Here is a 19,016-nt window from a genome sequence, read left to right on the forward strand (position 1 = left end):
ACAATGGAACCACTGTGTATCAGTACACAAAGAAAAACGACATTAACACTAGTTAGAACTATTGAACGCACCTTTATTTTTATGCTTTCTGAAGAAAAGTTTGTGTAGAGTTGCTGTATAAACTGATTTTTTTTTTTTTTTTTTTTTTTTTTTTTTAATAAGCAGTATGGTTTATCATATGGTTGTTCAAACATGTGGGACAACAGTTGCATGATACTAGGATTAGGGATTTGTTTGAAACTCCAGTGATGCATCTCTAAGAAATCACCATTAATCTGTTCAAATGAATCTCAAGCCAAAAGTCATTTGTTCAACAGGTTGATTTTATTGCTGCATGTTCATCAGACAGGTCTCATAACAATGCTCTTATGTACAGTAATATACATATGATTACATGGTAAAGCCATGCAATTTAGTCACTGAACTGGTTACAATGAGCATCCACTAATAAATGTATACCTGATTTTAAGTATGTAAACTTTCATACAAGCAACATTATACCCTTAAATGATAAATAGCTAATGTCAAAATCATTTTATGAAATAAGACTGAATCAGCTGAAGAATTTCACCTGTATTCAAACCTGTGGGTCATGATGGGAGATAGAGAACAGCTGCAGAAGGAATCATAATTATGTGCTACAAACGGTACAATTATGCAAGCAAACTGTCCGCTACTGAGCAGAAGGGATGATAAACACTTATTATGATGTTTAAGGCCACTCAACACTCTGCTGTGTTATGATGGAGAATCATTCTGGAGTTTCATCCTGATTATGAACCACTTACTCTTCAGCCTGAATCTGACGACTACCATCACTTTGCTGATGGATGACAGCATGAACCTCCCATCACATCTAATGGAACACCTCACTCTCAGGATTAAGGCTGAACTTGGGTTTAAGTCAAGAACTAAGACATCACTTTGTTAAAAGTGCTAATTGTACAGCATGCTAATGTCTAAAGCCAAGCTGATCTCACGTCCATCGGCCCCATGGTGATCCAGTTCTACAGAAAATTCTGATCAGGGTCTTAAAGAGCTCCGCAAAAGCTAGTTAAGTGAAGTCTTACAGGCCAATATTATCGAAACTCACTGACAAGTGGTCCATCGGAAAATGGCCATTTTCAGAGTACGGTTGGGTGTCAGAAGGGTGGTCTGCAGAGGCAGGTTGGTCATAGGGCTGGTGCGGCTCTTCGTGTTGATCCAGCTCTCAATGGCCTCCCGTTCATACGAGTAGCCGTCTGCAGACAGAAAACAACAAAACGCTTAAACTCAAAACGAAATGTCCAGTCAAGCAGGTTAACACCTCTCAGACGCTCACCAGCAGCGATCACTGGGTCCTTCATGATCTCGCGTGTGATTGGACAGAGGTACTCGTCGGGAGTGCCATTAGAGACGGGTGCCATCTTCAACTCCTCAATCTTCTTCATGACTTTACTCCGAAGGCCCAGAGACTCTGACAGAGCACAAGAACACTTCAACACCACCCAAACACATCCAATTACAGAAAAGTGGGATGTTCAAGTACAGATATCAATACATCTGTGCTAAGAACAGCGGTGGTTTGGTCTTCAATTCCAGTAGTGTCCCACTCTTTCTGTAAATGCTGGGCAGAAACTGGAACTAATGTAGACATAATGTGCAGCACAGAAATTATTATTAAAGTCCCCCTGTGGTCAATCATTTTATCCCTTAAAACTCAATAAAATGGCACATTTAAACATTTTTTCCTATGAAAAAAAAATGTCTTCACGCCTTAAAATAGCTTGAATGTAACTCTACACCCTTGCTTCATTTATTATACGCGGATGTATGAATATGCTAATTAGCCCCGCCTCAACCCACTCGAGCTCAGAGATCCACTCGGTCAACTTACTGAGGTAAACGCTGCACCATGGTATCGCTTTTTACAACGCTAGACGCATAACGGTAATTAATATGATTAGCCTTTTGCTTGACCACATTATCAAACAGCTAATAATGTGTTGCTAACATTACACAAACCATGTCAGACAGCTGCCTTCTAACAATCAGTATCCTTAGAAACACTTTGAACACCTTAACGTCAGTGGAGAAAGGCATATAGTTCATCATAACATCGTGATATACATCATACACCCGCTATATTGCCAAAACTACCCAATTTTTTATATTAACAGAAAAATATACCAGGATATATTCTCTTGAGACTCTCCCACTACATGAGCGGTCATGGTTAATGATATGCTAATGCCCGTCGGCACATTGACGTGATTGGTTACAAAGTAGTTTGTGACTTCAGAAACATCAGGGTCTTTTTTTCACTGCGGTTTTAAGGAGAAAATACTCAGCAATGGTGTTCACTTATGAATTTGCACGTGGTTTGTCTTAAAGCATATTAAAAACAACACACAGACACATAAACAGCATTAAAAATTTGATTTTCACCATAGGGGGACTTTAAATGTAAGCAAGCAAGGGAGGCAAAAAATCTGATAAACCATCAAGAGTAAAACAAAGAAAAGAAATGCAAAATGTACTGTCCAATCTCTCCCTTAAGCTCACTGAGTTGAGCACATGAAGAGTAGCAAGAACATATTGGTAATTAAAAAATATATAGGCAAAAAACAAGTGCCATTACATGTTTTCACTGTTATAAGGTAGGGGGCGCTGTTACACATCTGAAAGAGTACAGAATCTCCAGATCAAAAAGCAGGTGAAAAAGAAGCAAAAAAACAAGCGATAGAAGCATTGCTAATGCACATGTAAAATAACACGACCATCAAACCGTAAACGGCATTTAATCAAAACTGCCTAATGTTGCCAAATGAAATGACACAGGACGAGGTACAGGACCGTACAAGCTTTGAGGGTGCTGATGGACTCGATGGACTCACATTTTTTTAATTCTAAACAATGTTTTTGTTAGAAAATAAGAGCCAATTTATTGTGTTTGTTATGCACTGTAAAATATATATGAAAAAGATAATATTAAAAAAAACATGATCAATAATTCATGCCAACATGTTTTTACATTACTTCAACGGTAACACTTTAGAATAAAATAACTATTAACTATGACTTTTCCCTTAATAAACTCCTAACTTACTGCTTATTAATAGTTAGTAAGTTAGTTGTTAAGTTTAGGTATGGGGTAGGATTAAGAATGTAGAATAAGGTCATGCAGAATAAGGCATTAATATGTGATTTATATTTACAGACAATATTCTAGTAATATGCATGCTAATAAGCAACTAGTTAAAAGACCCTAAAATAGTGTGTTACCACTTCAACTCATAAATAATTTAAGCAATTTCAGCTTTCTTTTACAAGTTATATGAGATTCAGCTTGATTTTTGAAGTCAGTTTTTAATATAATTTAAGTTGAAATGAGTAGGACAGTCAGTGTCATTGTACTTAAGTGATGTTGCTGCCTTAAATTAAGTTGAAATAAGTGGAATTGTTTTACAGTGTAGTTTTTATAGGCTGTTGTTTGCTGTTATGAAACTTTGAACTCGAAACTGTGCTGTTATATTTTTTTCTTGGTAATCTGCCATGCTGTTTTCATACTCTGCGCGTTGCCCACCCTCTTTAATGAAGGGCCACCCCCGTGATTTCTGGCACTTTGCCTTCTTGTTTCAGCAGCCCACCACACACCACTGCTCAAAACCATCTGCATCTCACCATACAGAGGTAACACGACTGACTAATGTCCGTTTCTGCCAATGGACTGCCTTCACAGTGGGCAGCAAAGGAAGTCTGTTCAAATGTCACGCTAAATGAAATGGGGTGATTTTACGGTCACGGCAAGTCGGACAGTGATTTATTTTACTTTATTTTCAGAAGTGCACATTAGGATAGGATTTCTTATGTAAATAGCTGCTGGTTTTAGGACCGAATCGGAAATAATCAGCTTTAATGCACACAAACTCTTCTCTGGACAAGTGCTTTACATAACTCAACAAATCCCATGTTTACATTCCCCACAATCTCTAGGATTAGGTCTTACGTTGGCCACTTTTTCCTAAAAAACATGACCCAATCAAGATGTCCTGTTAGGTAATGTATAAGGGACATGGTAAAATCCATGTTATTTTTATATAACCCCTCATGACATCAGCTGAAGTAACACTGAGGTCATTCCTGTAGTATTACTGACGTGATCTCCACCGAGTCCATATAGAGATAGACATGCACATAAAGTAGACATCCAGCGAGGTATGAGACATGAATGCCAATACTGAGTAATGTGTGCTGTAATTTACCAATGTGCAGCTCAGAGCTGAGGGTGTCCTTGGTGAGAGAGAGCAGCTCCTCTCCATCGATGTTATTGGATTTAAACACGTCAATCACGGACTCCAGCCCCTCCTCACGTAACCATGCCAACACATCCTCCTCAGACCACTCGCTCACCATCAGTCTGGAGTGTCTACACGACTTCCTGCCTGAGAGACGGCAACAGGACACACGTGTTACCTGCTGTAGGTATGGGTCAATGACATTCTCTTTTTTTTTTTTTTTTATCATGACTTTTTTAGTTTTATCAAACTAATCGTGAATTAAGCCGAAGATAAAGAGGGAATTCTTAATAAGACTGCAGGTCATTTCTTCTCACACTGCATCTAATGCATAAATCATGAGCTGGAATGTTCTACACCATGTATCCGCTCAGGATGCAGATCGTTTGCAGTACTTTGAGTTCCTACTGTGAGCGAGATGTTATTTTGTTATTCATAATGTAGATCTCGTCAGATTTCTTCCACACACATGCAGTTAAACCAGTCAAAGTATGTAAAGCCCACCAGAGCTCACTGTGTGTTTGGACTGAAGCTGCAGCTGTGATCCATCACCCCTGAGAAACTTCTGAAGGGCGAGAGAAGAATACATCTCATTCTCGTTCCCGTTTGTGTATTCGGTTTGACGCTACACCTCTCCCGGACTCGCAACGAGTAATTAGTGAACATGGTCAACAGTATTTCATGCAGACAGAGGTGTAATATTTTATGCTTTTTTACATTTTCAACTTTCTTTAGTGTGTAATGTTGCTGTTCAAGCATGAAAAAGGTCTGCAAAGTTAAAGCACAAAGTCACTCCAAAGGGAGTTATTCTCTATATCTGCAAACTCTGTTTCTGAACTCCCTGAAATGCCTCGATTGTAGTCTTGAGTTTTCTTCTGAAAACATAGACAGCACACAATACAGTGGTGCATTTTCCTATGGGTTTTTGAGTAAAATAAAGCCTGTGGTAAACATAACTTAATACTTTGACATTTAGTTCTACAGCGTACACTGACTGCTCACACTAACACCCCAAGCTGTCTTATCTAGTTACTTGTTAAAAATGTATGTTTTCAAAAATAAACTGCTTCAAAATGTGTGTAATTTACATTGTAGAACAAAACGTCAAAGTATAGCCAAGTTATGTTTACCACACGCTTTATTCTGCACATAAATCGAAAAACCCCATTATTATTATTATTATAGGAAAATATCGAAGGAACCAGGTCCAAGCGGTGAATTAGTCTTCCAGGTTCTGACATCATACCAGCACCACTCATTTAAATAATTCCCATCCAAGGCATACACAAAAAAAGGGACGACCAGGTTCAGGGTTGCCAGGTCTGTGCAACAAAAGTAGCCCAATGCGATTTTCTCCATTGGGCGGCCGAATTCTCCACTGAATTTGTATGTCTGGGGGGTGTTTTGGGGTTGTTGGAGCGCTGAAATCATAGGTACTTATCATAGAAAAAAAATTACCCACGGCAAGAACTTAAAAGTACCCCAATTCCGTGGGAAAACCGCAGACTTGGCAACACCGGTTGCGTTTGTAGTGTGTTGAAACTTGTGGTTATGGTAAGGGGTGTGACGTTTCTGAAACACACTAACACGCTCAAAGCAGTTGACCAATCACAACACACTAGTCCAGCCAACCAATTAGAACTTTTCAGAAGGCGGGGCTTCATAGAGAGGAACTAAATAAAACATTACTACTGACAGACTGGGAAGAGAGGTGCTGCAACAATGTAAAAGATGTGAAAAATAAGGTGTTTTTTGAACATTCAAGCACGAAAACCTATTTTGGTAGACCCTGAAAACAAATAACAAAAAAACAAGACTTTGTGAAAGGGCATAATATGACCTCTTCAACAAAACTGTCCCCTGAAGTTTCATTTATTCATCTGGCAGACACTTTTATCCACAGCCACCTGCAATGCATTCAAGGTATACATTTTTTTATTTTTATTTTTTTATCAGTATGTGTGTTTCCTAGAAATCGAATGTATGACCTTGGTGTTGCTATTGCAATGCTTTTCCACTTGAGCTTGCAGGTGTATAAAATAATTCATAAAAATTGTATATATATATATTTTTTTTTTTAATGTACGTTCAGGATCTCTCTTACCTTCACTGCTTGAAACTGAAGCAGCTTCATCTGAAAAGAGGAACACAAGAACAAGCATAACTGAACATTAAAACAGACTCGACTCCCACGTCATTTCACATCATTTAGGGACAGATTTCAGCTTACAAGCAGCCGTCATGGTTATATTATGTTATACGGGTTGAATCTCTTGAGCTCTATAAACACAGGCTTTAGCAGTGCATCAGAACAATACAAACACTGCTCGGTTTGTATTTTTGTTGTCAAGTGTTTGTTTGTTGAGTGTTTATTTTTGTGCCCTGAAAGCCAGTATGAGCATACTGTTTGCTAGTTACAGCCAAAACAAACAATAAAACTGGTAACACACTCACCAGGAAAAGATTTGCCTTCAGTTTCAGGAAGAAATGACGAGAAGGAAAAAAACAAACAATCATCTTGTTGCACAAACAATCATTTTTATCATTCTTAGAACAAATAAAACAGAAAAAGAGAAATAAAATTCCCCAATGCAAATAGTATGTAACTTTCTGCGTATGGATCATTCCTGCTCTGCAGTACATTTTCATACCCCCCATCATATGTTTCAATATACTGTATAAAATATTAAACATGATTTTAAAGCTCATTAAAAGGACCATCCACCCCTAAATAAAAATGCTGTCATTCGCTCGCCCTTGTGTCATTCCAAAAGTGTATTCTGACGAAGACAAAAGAAGATATTTTAAAGAAATTGGTGACTGAAGAGTTGTGTTCCCACTGACTTCCATTGCACTGACAAAAAATGAAGTCAATGGAAACCAAAATTGTTTGCATATCAACATTTTAGAGCTGCATGGTTCTGGATCACATTTACTTTATTGATTTTTTGTTTGTTGGTTTAAAATAGATCACAATTCACGATTCTGAACAGATAACATGTAATTTACTACAGGTTCTGACAAAATGCTAATTGTTGCAGACTATTTCAAAAATGCTTAAGTTGAATTATTATTATTATAATTATGTTTGTTTTAAAAAATATATAGGTTTGAATAAATGATTCAATGACTCACTCATGAGAGACTTCACTTGTTTCATTACTGGATGAATCAGTGTTTTTGAAAGAATCTCTTGAATTAATGATTCAGTGATAAATACATTTTTAACAGTCACTTGTCGCCACCTACTGGTGTAATGATGTAATTGATCCAATCTTCATCTGAAGCATCAAGTTGCTTTTCAAAAGGTGATTTACTCTATTTTGCTTCAACCTAACTTGAATAACGCACAAGAGCAAACCTCTTCCGGAGGCTCAAACATGCTGCATAACCAATGATTTTTGTGTGTTACGCAGCACGTTTGATCTTGTGCATTTTTTCAGGTTAGGTTGAGCTTCTGCTTATGTTCACTGATCAATGTTTACATGCGAGTAAAAGCCTAAATTAAATCTGTTCGTCATAACAAGTGATCGATTCTCTTCAGAAAATTTGGACTAAACCACTCGATTCATGTGGATTAGTTTTCCGATCTCTTTATGACGTTTTTGAGTCGTCAAAGTGGTAGTTGCAAAGGCAGTCAATGGAAGGAAATCTGACAGCATTCTGTCATCAAAAATATCTTAATTTGTGTTCCAAAGACAAACACAAGTCTTACAGGTGTGGAATGACATGATGGTGAGTAATTAATGACTATAATTTTCATTTTGGGGTGAACTAACCCTTTAAATGACATCATCCTCTAGGAAGTAACAAAACTTTTGGTGAAAATCTGTAATGTTTTGTGGTACTATTTGGTTTGTCTCATTCTAAAGAATTCAATGTCTAATATAATTACAGAAATCTGCATGATAATTTTGTAAAATATGAAATTTAACAAGTTGACACGCTTATGTGCCTGAGCTTGACCAGAGCATATTTTTGAAATAGGATTTACCTCTTTATAGAAAATGCTTTCATAAATGGGTTACAGAGTTTAAAAAGTACTTTATAACAGGACTGATTGTAAATGAACCCACCCTGAGCACAGCCGCCATCCTCAACCCTCCAGATATTAACGCTTTTGTCCATGGAGCCAGTGGCGATGAGAGGGGCCGTGGGGGAAAAGGCACAGGCCGTCACATACCTGTCCAACAGGAAGAGATTGACCGACAGGGTTCAACAACTTACACTGAGAGTTCAAACCTCAGAAATCCTGACTCAGGACTCACCTGTCATGCTGGTTAAGTGTGTAGAGTAAGATGCCTTCGTTCTGCAAAGTAGAACTCATTGTTATAAATGTAAATGTTATGCAAAAGACATCCAAGCGGGCTGAGCTGTCAATCATCTTTTATATTTATTGGTCGGACAGAAATATATGATGAATATGAATGAGACTCACAGCTTGATACACAGTCACGGTCTTATCCACCGATCTGTGGGAAAAGAGAGAGTGACATTTAAAAGGCATGAGTCAGACGAGCCCTCCATGGCCTTTATGTGCAGTAAAACTGAGCTTGTCTGCCTGCTGACACACAGAGGATGAAAAATCCATTTCATCAGAGATTATTAGCAAACACACTTCAAAACCAGCACTCATCTATCGTGATGTTCTTCACACTGCTGATGTCTGTGATTACACAGCACCATCCAGTGGAAAACAATGGAACTGCAAGGCAGGATCAATATACATTCACATCATTTGTATTTATGGATTTTGTCCAGTAAGAGCAGTCTTAAATGTGTTAAATAATGTCTTAAAGCATTGTGAGAAAATGAGGCGCGCTTCAGATCGGCGTCACGTTCTGCAGCGGCAGCTCTTAAAGTGACAGTAGCCTAATAAACCAGTTGCTGTGATGGTGTCTGACATTAATGTTCATCAAAGAACAAAGGTAAAAGAGAAAATTGTAGTTTTAATAAGGATTAATCTATATTTAATTTATAATTTATGCAGTGAATACTGTAAAGTGTTTGATAAATATTCAATATCTGTATATTTTCTACCTGACAGACAGGAAGGCCACAGGTAAATATGACATTATAATGGGTTTATGAGCAGATTATTTTATGGGAAGTTCACTTAAATAAAAAGTTGTTATTTTTTAAGCCTGAAAAAATGCTGAAATTGATAGCTTTTAGATATACTGTAATGTTATAATTAATGTTTAAAGAAAAATAAATTTCATTGAGACATCAGTAACATTATTAGTATGTTTCTACATTAATTTGGAGAGTAACTGTGAAATTATTACAATATAAAAATAGTAAATACTCCAATGTTTTTAATTGCAATTAATTACAGAAAAAATGTGACTAATTACTTAATTGTTTTAATCGATTGGCAGCACTATTATTCATATAACGCTTTATACAACACAGATTGTTTCGAAGCAGTTTCACAGTAATAAACTGGAAAATTACAGAATCAATGATGCAAACTTCATCAAAGTGTTGATTCAGTTCAATAACTGTGAAGTTCATCAATTATGAAACGAGTAGACAATAGTGTCATTATTCAGCTCAATCCAGTTTAAGTTTTGTTCTCATCCGATAGTGTCAGCATCAATCCTTCTTCCAAAACGTTTTTGTTTTACCCTGTTTCACTATGGTAAGCCTATTATAAGCGTTTATATTTTAGACCTGTCGAGATGGTTTTTGCGGGTAACAGCGTACATAGTTCAACGGCCCATGCATGTCTCGTCATATCCGTAAATAGAGAAAAGTTGCTCCGGTTACTTTAACACATGTCTGGTCTGGGAGTGGCATTGGTTAGTCGTCACAACGAGCGAGAAAGGTTGAAATGGAGCTCTGGGGAGTCACCAGTTTTAAACAAACGGCGAACAGAGGAGAGTCTCCTGGCAAAAAGAGAACGCAACAGAGCTCGTAATAAAACAAGAATCAACATTAGCTTGGCTTTTCAGACATGGCAAAAACTGAAGGTGCGTCCAAATTCGCGTACTTAAAAACGCCATAGAATAGTGCATAAGTATAAATAGTGCAAGTAGTGTGTTCACGCTGAAAATTCCAAAAAGAAAAAGTGCACTTTAAATTCCTGGATGATGCACTAAATTAACGGAAAAAACGAAGTGTGGAATGTTGGACACTTCATGCACTCAACTGTCAGACTCCGATGTTAAATGATAAAATAACCTTATACAATTCATACAATTAACCTTATAGTGCATAAGTAATGCATAGTGTATAGTGTGTCGTTTGGGACGCAACTTGAGATTTGAAATGTTGTAAATAATGCCGTTTTTATTACTCAACAGGTGAGTAAGCTATTTTATTGAACAGATAAATTGCCATATGTAGCTCTCTAACAGACAGAGTTCAATGTAAAGCATTATCTATTGTGAAGGGTCATTTCATTGTAGCGCTGTGCTGGAATTTATTTTCAAGGAAGTACCGTTCCTATTAATGAGTAAAGCTACAGTAACGTCTTCAGCTAGTCAGCTTGAGATCCTTTCCATCTAAACTGGTTCTATCTCTTAAGCCTAGTAGTGAGTTTTATGAGCAGTAGGATAACCATATTCATCTGCACAGTCGAAGCACAACCAAAGCAAAATACATGCAGATTGTTTGTTTAACCTCTAGAGGGTCAAACGTTACATAGTGTACCTTTAAATTGAAGGTGATTTCATTTTCTCTATGTTGATAAAATACTTTTTGTATTGAAGTTAAAAAAATATCAACCCTCAAGTGGTAGCGTATGTGTGTGTTACTGACCCCGACACCAACATCTGTCCATCAGCAGAGTAAGCACAGGACAGAACTGGAGCAGACTGACCCGTCAGAGTGTGAGCGAGCTGCATCTTAACGCCTGTGGATCAACATACATCACTGATCACACACACATTCACTAAAACACAGACAGAGAAGGAAGGAAAAGACACTGGCAGGTATCTGATGTGCTACCTGCAGCAGACAAAAGAGAAACAATCCATATCTTCAACAGACTGTCCTGTCCACATGAGGCCAGCTGAAACTGAACACAGCCATCTGTGCCTGGGAAAGACAGACAGAGAGAGTTCATTATTTACTTTTATTAAAGGGATAGTTTACCCAAAACTTGTGTCATCATTTACTCACCCTCGAGTTGTTCCAAACTTGTATAAATTTCTTTGTTCTGCTGAAGAATGGTAATAACCAAACAGATGTGGGGCACCATTGACTTCCATAGTAGGAAAAACAAATAATACTATGGAAGTGAATTATGCCCCAGATCTGTTTGGTTATTACCATTCTTCAAAATATCTTCCTTTGTGTTCAGCAGAACAAAGAAATTTACAACTCGAGGGTGAGTAAATGATGACAGAATTTTCATTTCTGGGTGAACTATCCCTTTAACAAGACATTAATCCTAAGAAGACATTAGAAGAAATGTTAGCAAAGCTATTTTGAAGATTGCCAAAGATACATGATACTCATCATTTACAGTATTCAAGCTACAGTCTACTGAAAACGTAGTTACTATCGTTCAAAAGGTTGGGGTTAGTAAGATTTTTTACAAATGTTTTTCAAAGAAGTCTCTTCTGCTCATTTATTTATTTATTTGATAAAAAATACAGTAAAACAGATATTGTGAAATATTACAATTTACAATTTTTCTATTTTAATACATTTTAAATGAAATTTATTCTTGTGATGCAAAGCTGAATTTTCAGCATCATTACTTCAGTCTTCAGTGTCACATGATCCTTCAGAAATCATTCTAATATGCTGATCTGCTACTCAAGAAACATTTTGTATTATTATCAATCAATGTTGAAAACAATTGTGCTGCTTAATATTTTTATAGAAACTTTGATACATTTTTTCAGGATTGTTTTATGAATAGAAAGTTCAGCATTTATTTAAAATAGAAATCTTTATAAAATATCTTTACTCTCACTTTTGATCAATTTAATGCATCCCTGCTGAATAAAAATATTACATTCTTTAAAAAAAAAAAGAAAAAAGACTCCAAACTTTTGAATGGTAGTGTGCAGTTAATCCATTTAAGAGGACAATCTCTTTAAAAACAGATAACCATCAGATGATATTTATTTTTACAAAAGTATTTATTTTTGATATTTATGATATTTATTCTTCAAAAGTACCTGGCAAACTAGTTCACTTAAAAAAAAAAAAAAAAAAAAAAAAAATCTGACAATGAATCTACATTGAGAAGAGTGTGTCTGATTATTACTTAAAGGGTTAATTCACACAAAAATGAAATTTCTGTCATTAATTACTTAATAAAAAACAAAACCACTATAGTCATGTCAGCTCTTTTAACAAAGTGTCTTTAGTACCTTTCTGAACCTTGAACGTATTGATTTTATTGCTGTCTGTGGACGAGTCTATAACATTACCTCTCGGATTTCATCAAAAATATCTTAATGTGTGTTCTGAAGATGAACGAAGGTCTTACGGGTTTGGAGCGACATGAGGGTGAGTAATTAATGACAAATTTCATTTTTGGGTGAACTAACCCTTTAAGCTCGCTCAGATACAGCAAAGTAGCATTTGGCAACTTGTCGGAATAATTAAAATCTTGGAGTCCTACCCTTCATTATCTGCGGAGCAAACTGACAGCAGGAGACCCCGAGGTCATGAGCGTTCTTCTCTGCATGGAGATGGTTCATATTCAGGTCCCACAGTCGCAGGTCACCATATGTGGAGCCGGTGATGAACAGCTGAGCGCAGGGAGTGAAAGAGCAGGCCACTATACTGGTGTCAGTCACCGCACCAGTCCTAAACATCACCACACACAAGTGTCAATCAAGCAGTTTGGTCTGGGGCAGTGCAAAATAAATCTATTTTCTACACCGTCATACAAAAGGAAAGGCTTGATTCACTATTGGTGGATCCAAAATGGTCAATATTCATATTAATGCATTTTATTCATATTTTATGTTAATCATTTATGGCTTATGATTTATCAATATTACTTTTGATTTCATATATTCATGTACTCATATATATATATATATATATATATATATACACACAGTACAGTCCAAAAGTTTGGAACCACTAAGATTTTTAATGTTTTTAAAAGAAGTTTCGTCTGCTCACCAAGGCTACATTTATTTAATTAAAAATACAGTAAAAAACAGTAATATTGTGAAAAATTATTACAATTTAAAATAACTGTGTACTACTTAAATATATTTGACAAAGTAATTTATTCCTGTGATGCAAAGCTGAATTTTCAGCATCATTACTCCAGTCTTCAGTGTCACATGATCCTTCAGAAATCATTCTAATATGCTGATTTGCTGCTCAAGAAACATTTATGATTATTTTCAATGTTGAAAACAGTTGTGTACTTTTTTTTAGGATTCCTTGATGAATAGAAAGTTCAAAAGAACAGCATTTATCTGAAATACAAAGCTTCTGTAGCATTATACACTACCGTTCAAAAGTTTGGGGTCAGAAAGAATTTTTATTTTTATTTTTTTGAAAAGAAATTAAAGAAATGAATACTTTTATTCAGCAAGGATGCATTAAATCAATCAAAAGTGGCAGTAAAGACATTTATAATGTTACAAAAAATTAGATTTCAGATAAACACTGTTCTTTTGAACTTCTATTCATCAAATAATCCTGAAAAAAAATATTGTACACAAATATTTTGTACAATTGTACACATTAAATGTTTCTTGAGCAGCAGATCATCATATTAGAATGATTTCTGAAGGATCATGTGACACTGAAGACTGGAGTAATGATGCTGAAAATTCAGCTTTGCATCACAGGAATAAATTACTTTGTGAAATATATTCAAATAGAAAACAGTTATTTTAAATTGTAATAATATTTCACAATATTACTGTTTTTTACTGTATTTTTAATTAAATAAATGTAGCCTTGGTGAGCAGACGAAACTTCTTTTAAAACATTAAAAATCTTAGTGGTTCCAAACTTTTGGACTGTACTGTATATATATATATATATATATATATATATATATATATATATATATAATTCTCATCATATTTTCAAGTATTTACTTTTTATTGTACCATTACGGTTATTCTTATTTTATATTTAAGAGTATGTATGCTTGCTGTATTCAATTGTTCTTTAAAGTGTTCCAGTGTGACAGGTCATGCTGACACGTTCATGGTTAGATATTGGACGTATGCCAAGTACTGCAGAAGCGATGGTGTTTTCGGAATTAGTTGCTCATTTGAACTTAATATGTCTGTTATTATTTCTGCTGACATCTGATAATGTAAGATCTGCAAAATCAATCAACAACCCTATATCTATTTTTGACACTTCTATGACATAATGGGTAAATCCATTTAACCTTTTCTCATTAGAACAAAACATAAGTTTGAGTGGGATGTAAATTTCCCTATGCTTATGGTATAAAATGGACTGAGTCGTTGATAGTTTAGCTTTTTCCTTTGCTCTCCTTTGCTCTTCTGCTTCATCTCTCCTATCTGTAAATGTCTTAATTATTGTTCCTTCTTTCTGTATATTCTGATCTTCATCTATTAGATACAATACTCTTGATTTTACAATACTCTAAATTTTATTATTAACTATTAATTACTTACAGCTGCAGTCCGCGATTTTTTCCTCTTTGCCGCCATCTTTTGTTTGAAACCTGCAATTGCAGTCATTTGCGGAACAGTTATCTGTACGTGCGTTGTGCTGAACGCACTGGATACTGAACTTCAGAATCACAGATTCTACATCTTGAAAGTATGACCAATATAAGAATTTTCACTGGAAAATATCATCTGAACAAGTAAGTAACATGTCTGCCACTTTTGTTCTGACCAACTAAGGAAAAAGCATTAGGCCTACAATAAATCGCGCTGCCAATGATGATTAAATCTAACGATTGCTTAGCTCGAATCATGCCAAACTGTGCAAATTATTATTACCGTTATACTTTGTTCTCAAATCGTTAATGTTAACAACATCAGCATTACTATGACTATGTGTATATTAGCGTTACCTGTAGATTTCAATTTCTGTAGCCACTCAAAAGTCCAAAATCTTTTGCTTTTTGACTACGGCTGAATCTCCAGTTTTCACTGATGATTGTCATTTGGATCTTTTTGGATTACAATCCGCCATCAAAATGATAAGTTTAATTATTTCAGCTGCTGTGAGAACAGGCTATAAATGATCCGCTACCAGCTGCGTCCTCACGTGATAAAACCGACTAGCCTGGACTCCTTCCTTTCTGTTTACGGACGTGACGTAATGACGCACAGACGAACTGCTGCATGCTCAAATTTCCCGCGGAAATCCACCATGTCGCTCTTATTATAAAACATTATTACAAGCTTACTGTTGTGAATCGAGATAATGAGATAGTTTTGAACACTGTCTGGTTATGTACTTGCTCAAAAATTGATTTTGCATCATTTTTAACCAAACGAAAAGTTACTGACTGCAGCTTTAATTGAATTTGTTTGTCTCTATAACTTCTAATGAATAAATTTGTTATTACTTATTCAAATTTAATCTCTGACAATCATTGCTGGACTGCCTGGATCTCATTTTCTCAAGTTTTTGCATCAACTATTAAACAATATTGCTTTCAACAACATAAGAGTGGTGCATATCTAGACGACAAGAATTGGAAAGTTACCAATTATACTAATTTAGCTGTTATAAAATAGTCATTTACCGTGATCTTACTACAGAAAGAGTACCTGCGCAGGGTCCTGGAGGTAAAATCCCACAGTGCGATGGTCCCATCGGAGCCTCCAGACACCAGGTAAGATGAATCTGGAGAGAAGGCGCACACCCTCACCGGACTCCGGCCCGGATGCTCCAGGACGGCCTCGATCTCTCCGGTGTCCATCGACCACACCACGGTGGTGGCATCGGTGGAGCAGGAGGCCAGGTACTGACCGCAGGCGCTGAAACAGCAGCAGTGGACCCCGTAGCCGTGTCCGGTCAGCGGGGAGAAGGGCAGCTCGCTGAAGTCTCGGGTGGAGTAAACGCAGACGCTTTTGTCCGCGGAGCAGGTGGCCAGCAGAGAGCCAGAGAAAGCACAGCAGTTCACATCATCTCGATGACTTTGTAAGGTGCAGATCAGAGACACCATGTTTGTGTCTTGTTGTCGGATCCCTTTAAATACACAAGAAGAGGAAGTCACTTACATAACGGAAAAACAACATACTGTAATTCACATTTAGCCTTTCTAATTCTAACAAAAGACACATTATTTAACAGTGAAACAACTTCATTTTATAAACTTGATTTGCGTTTTTATTCAGTTGTTTAAGCAAACCGTGTTTAATACCCCTGAAGTCACTGTATCCTAACATTATCCATTATCATGTTTAATAATCTAGTGTGACATTTAAATATATATTTTATGCATTTTCATTGTTTATGTAATAATGTGTAATCGTGTTTGAAGACATGACGTACCTTCTGCGAACACTTCCTGGTTCTGTCACGTGACTTTCAAACCACGTGGTTTTTGTTTACTGTTACGTGTTTTGGTTGTCACCATAGACATAATAAATATGGTTGTCAAGTGCAAATTTTTTTTTGATGCATTATGATGATTTATTTAAAGTTGTGATTTTCTTTTCTTTATTATTTCATATATTTGTTTTCTGTTCTTTTAATGTATGATTATTCATTGTAACAGACACAACCACTTTATTTCCCTGATCCTGAATGTTCAAATTCTGCAATAATAATAATAAAAAAAAAATAACAATAATATTTGGTTGTCACTTCATCGGTTTGCTTTAATTATATCTATGTACTTATTTAACGTGGAGCCATTTTCACTTTTTCTGCACCTATTTGTACACGTTAATTTATTTTAATTATGTGTAAATAAATGTGTAATTATGTAATTGCATATAATAACATTTAGCCTATATCTAGCATATATATATATATATATATATATATATATATATATATATATATATATATATATATATATATATATATATATATATACACAGTACAGTCCAAAGTTTGGAACCACTAAGATTTTTAATGTTTTTAAAAGAAGTTTCGTCTGCTCACCAAGGCTACATTTATGTAATTAAAAATACAGTAAAAAACAGTAATATTGTGAAATATTATTACAATTTAAAATAACTGTGTACTATTTAAATATATTTGACAAAGTAATTTATTCCTGTGATGCAAAGCTGAATTTTCAGCATCGTTACTCCAGTCGTCAGTGTCACATGATCCTTCAGAAATCATTCTAATATGCTGATTTGCTGCTCAAGAAACATTTATGATTATTTTCAATGTTGAAAACAGTTGTGTACTTTTTTTTTTCAGGATTCCTTGATGAATAGAAAGTTCAAAAGAACAGCATTTATCTGAAATACAAAGCTTCTGTAGCATTATACACTACCGTTCAAAAGTTTGGGGTCAGTAAGAATTTTTATTTTTATTTTTTTTGAAAAGAAATTAAAGAAATTAATACTTTTATTCAGCAAGGATGCATTAAATCAATCAAAAGTGGCAGTAAAGACATTTATAATGTTACAAAAGATTAGATTTCAGATAAACACTGTTCTTTTGAACTTCCTATTCATCAAATAATCCTGAAAAAAAAATATTGTACACAAATATTTTGTACAATTGTACACATTAAATGTTTCTTGAGCAGCAGATCATCATATTAGAATGATTTCTGAAGGATCATGTGACACTGAAGACTGGAGTAATGATGCTGAAAATTCAGCTTTGCCATCACAGGAATAAATTACTTTGTGAAATATATTCAAATAGAAAACAGTTATTTTAAATTGTAATAATATTTCACAATATTACTGTTTTTACTGTATTTTTAATTAAATAAATGTAGCCTTGGTGAGCAGACGAAACTTCTTTTAAAAACATTAAAAATCTTAGTGGTTCCAAACTTTTGGACTGTACTGTATATATATATATATATATATATATATATATATATATATACAACACATACGTGTATATCATTTACTTAAAGGATTAGTTCACTTTCAAATAAAAATTTCCTGATAATCAAACTTTGACCTGAGGAGGGCAGTAATACACTTAGCAGTGTCTACACTGCCGGAATTCTAATAGAAAAGAAGAAGAGAGCTAGTTCAAGGTGAGCATTTATGGTTAAAATGTATAAAATTTTAATCTTTTTTAGAAAATGAGCAATGGTTTCTCTAGATAAGACCCTTATTTCTCGGCTGGGATCATGTAGAGCCCTTTGAAGCTGCACTGAAACTGTAATTTTGACCTTGAACTGTTTGGAGGCCATTGAAGTCCACTATATGGAGAATAATCCTGGAATGTTTTCATCAAAAACCTTCATTTCTTTTTGACTAAAGAGAGAAGGACATGGACATCTTGGATGATAAATTATCAGGAAATTTTGATTTGAAAGTGAACTAATGCTACTGTTACTTTAAGATAAAGAGGGTGAGTTTATACAAAATCACTTGATCCTCTTAAATATTTGTCTCCCACAGAAAAACAAAAACATATATATATATATACTATTATTGGGAGTCCTAATGTGTTGGATAAAAGCAGTTCAGTTTGATAGTATTTTTTTATTATTATTTACATTTTATTTAGTATTTTTGCTGCCAATTTAAGTGTTAAACACTTGAAAAAAATGGTGAATAAAGGTATATTGCATTAATATTTTACAATGATTTTAAAAATCCAATGATTGATAGATTTTCTATCATATTTATTTTATTTATTTTGCTGCCC

At 35.2% G+C, this 19,016-nt stretch overlaps 1 protein-coding gene across 2 annotated transcripts; it reads right to left on the reverse strand.

Annotated features, from left to right (window-relative positions):
* Window positions 1-302: 302 nt before the first annotated feature.
* Window positions 303-16,757, reverse strand: wdsub1 (WD repeat, sterile alpha motif and U-box domain containing 1). 2 transcript variants are annotated; one of them, XM_048200650.1, is made up of 13 exons: window positions 16,710-16,757; window positions 15,983-16,403; window positions 12,865-13,052; window positions 11,232-11,321; window positions 11,043-11,136; window positions 8,716-8,749; window positions 8,546-8,586; window positions 8,354-8,460; window positions 6,732-6,746; window positions 6,382-6,411; window positions 4,245-4,424; window positions 1,322-1,456; window positions 303-1,241 (listed from the first exon to the last, which is right to left on the reverse strand). In XM_048200650.1, the coding sequence occupies exons 2-13, from the start codon at window positions 16,378-16,380 to the stop codon at window positions 1,090-1,092; spliced, it is 1,464 nt and encodes a 487-aa protein (XP_048056607.1). In that variant the 5' UTR covers window positions 16,381-16,403; window positions 16,710-16,757; the 3' UTR covers window positions 303-1,089. The 2 variants fall into 2 exon arrangements, with proteins under 2 accessions (XP_048056607.1, XP_048056606.1); XM_048200649.1 differs by lacking the exon at window positions 16,710-16,757 and adding an exon at window positions 16,579-16,601.
* Between the last annotated feature and the right edge of the window lie 2,259 nt (window positions 16,758-19,016).

This window comes from Megalobrama amblycephala, linkage group LG8 (genome assembly GCF_018812025.1).
Source record: "Megalobrama amblycephala isolate DHTTF-2021 linkage group LG8, ASM1881202v1, whole genome shotgun sequence".
Classification (NCBI taxonomy): Eukaryota; Metazoa; Chordata; class Actinopteri; order Cypriniformes; family Xenocyprididae; genus Megalobrama; species Megalobrama amblycephala.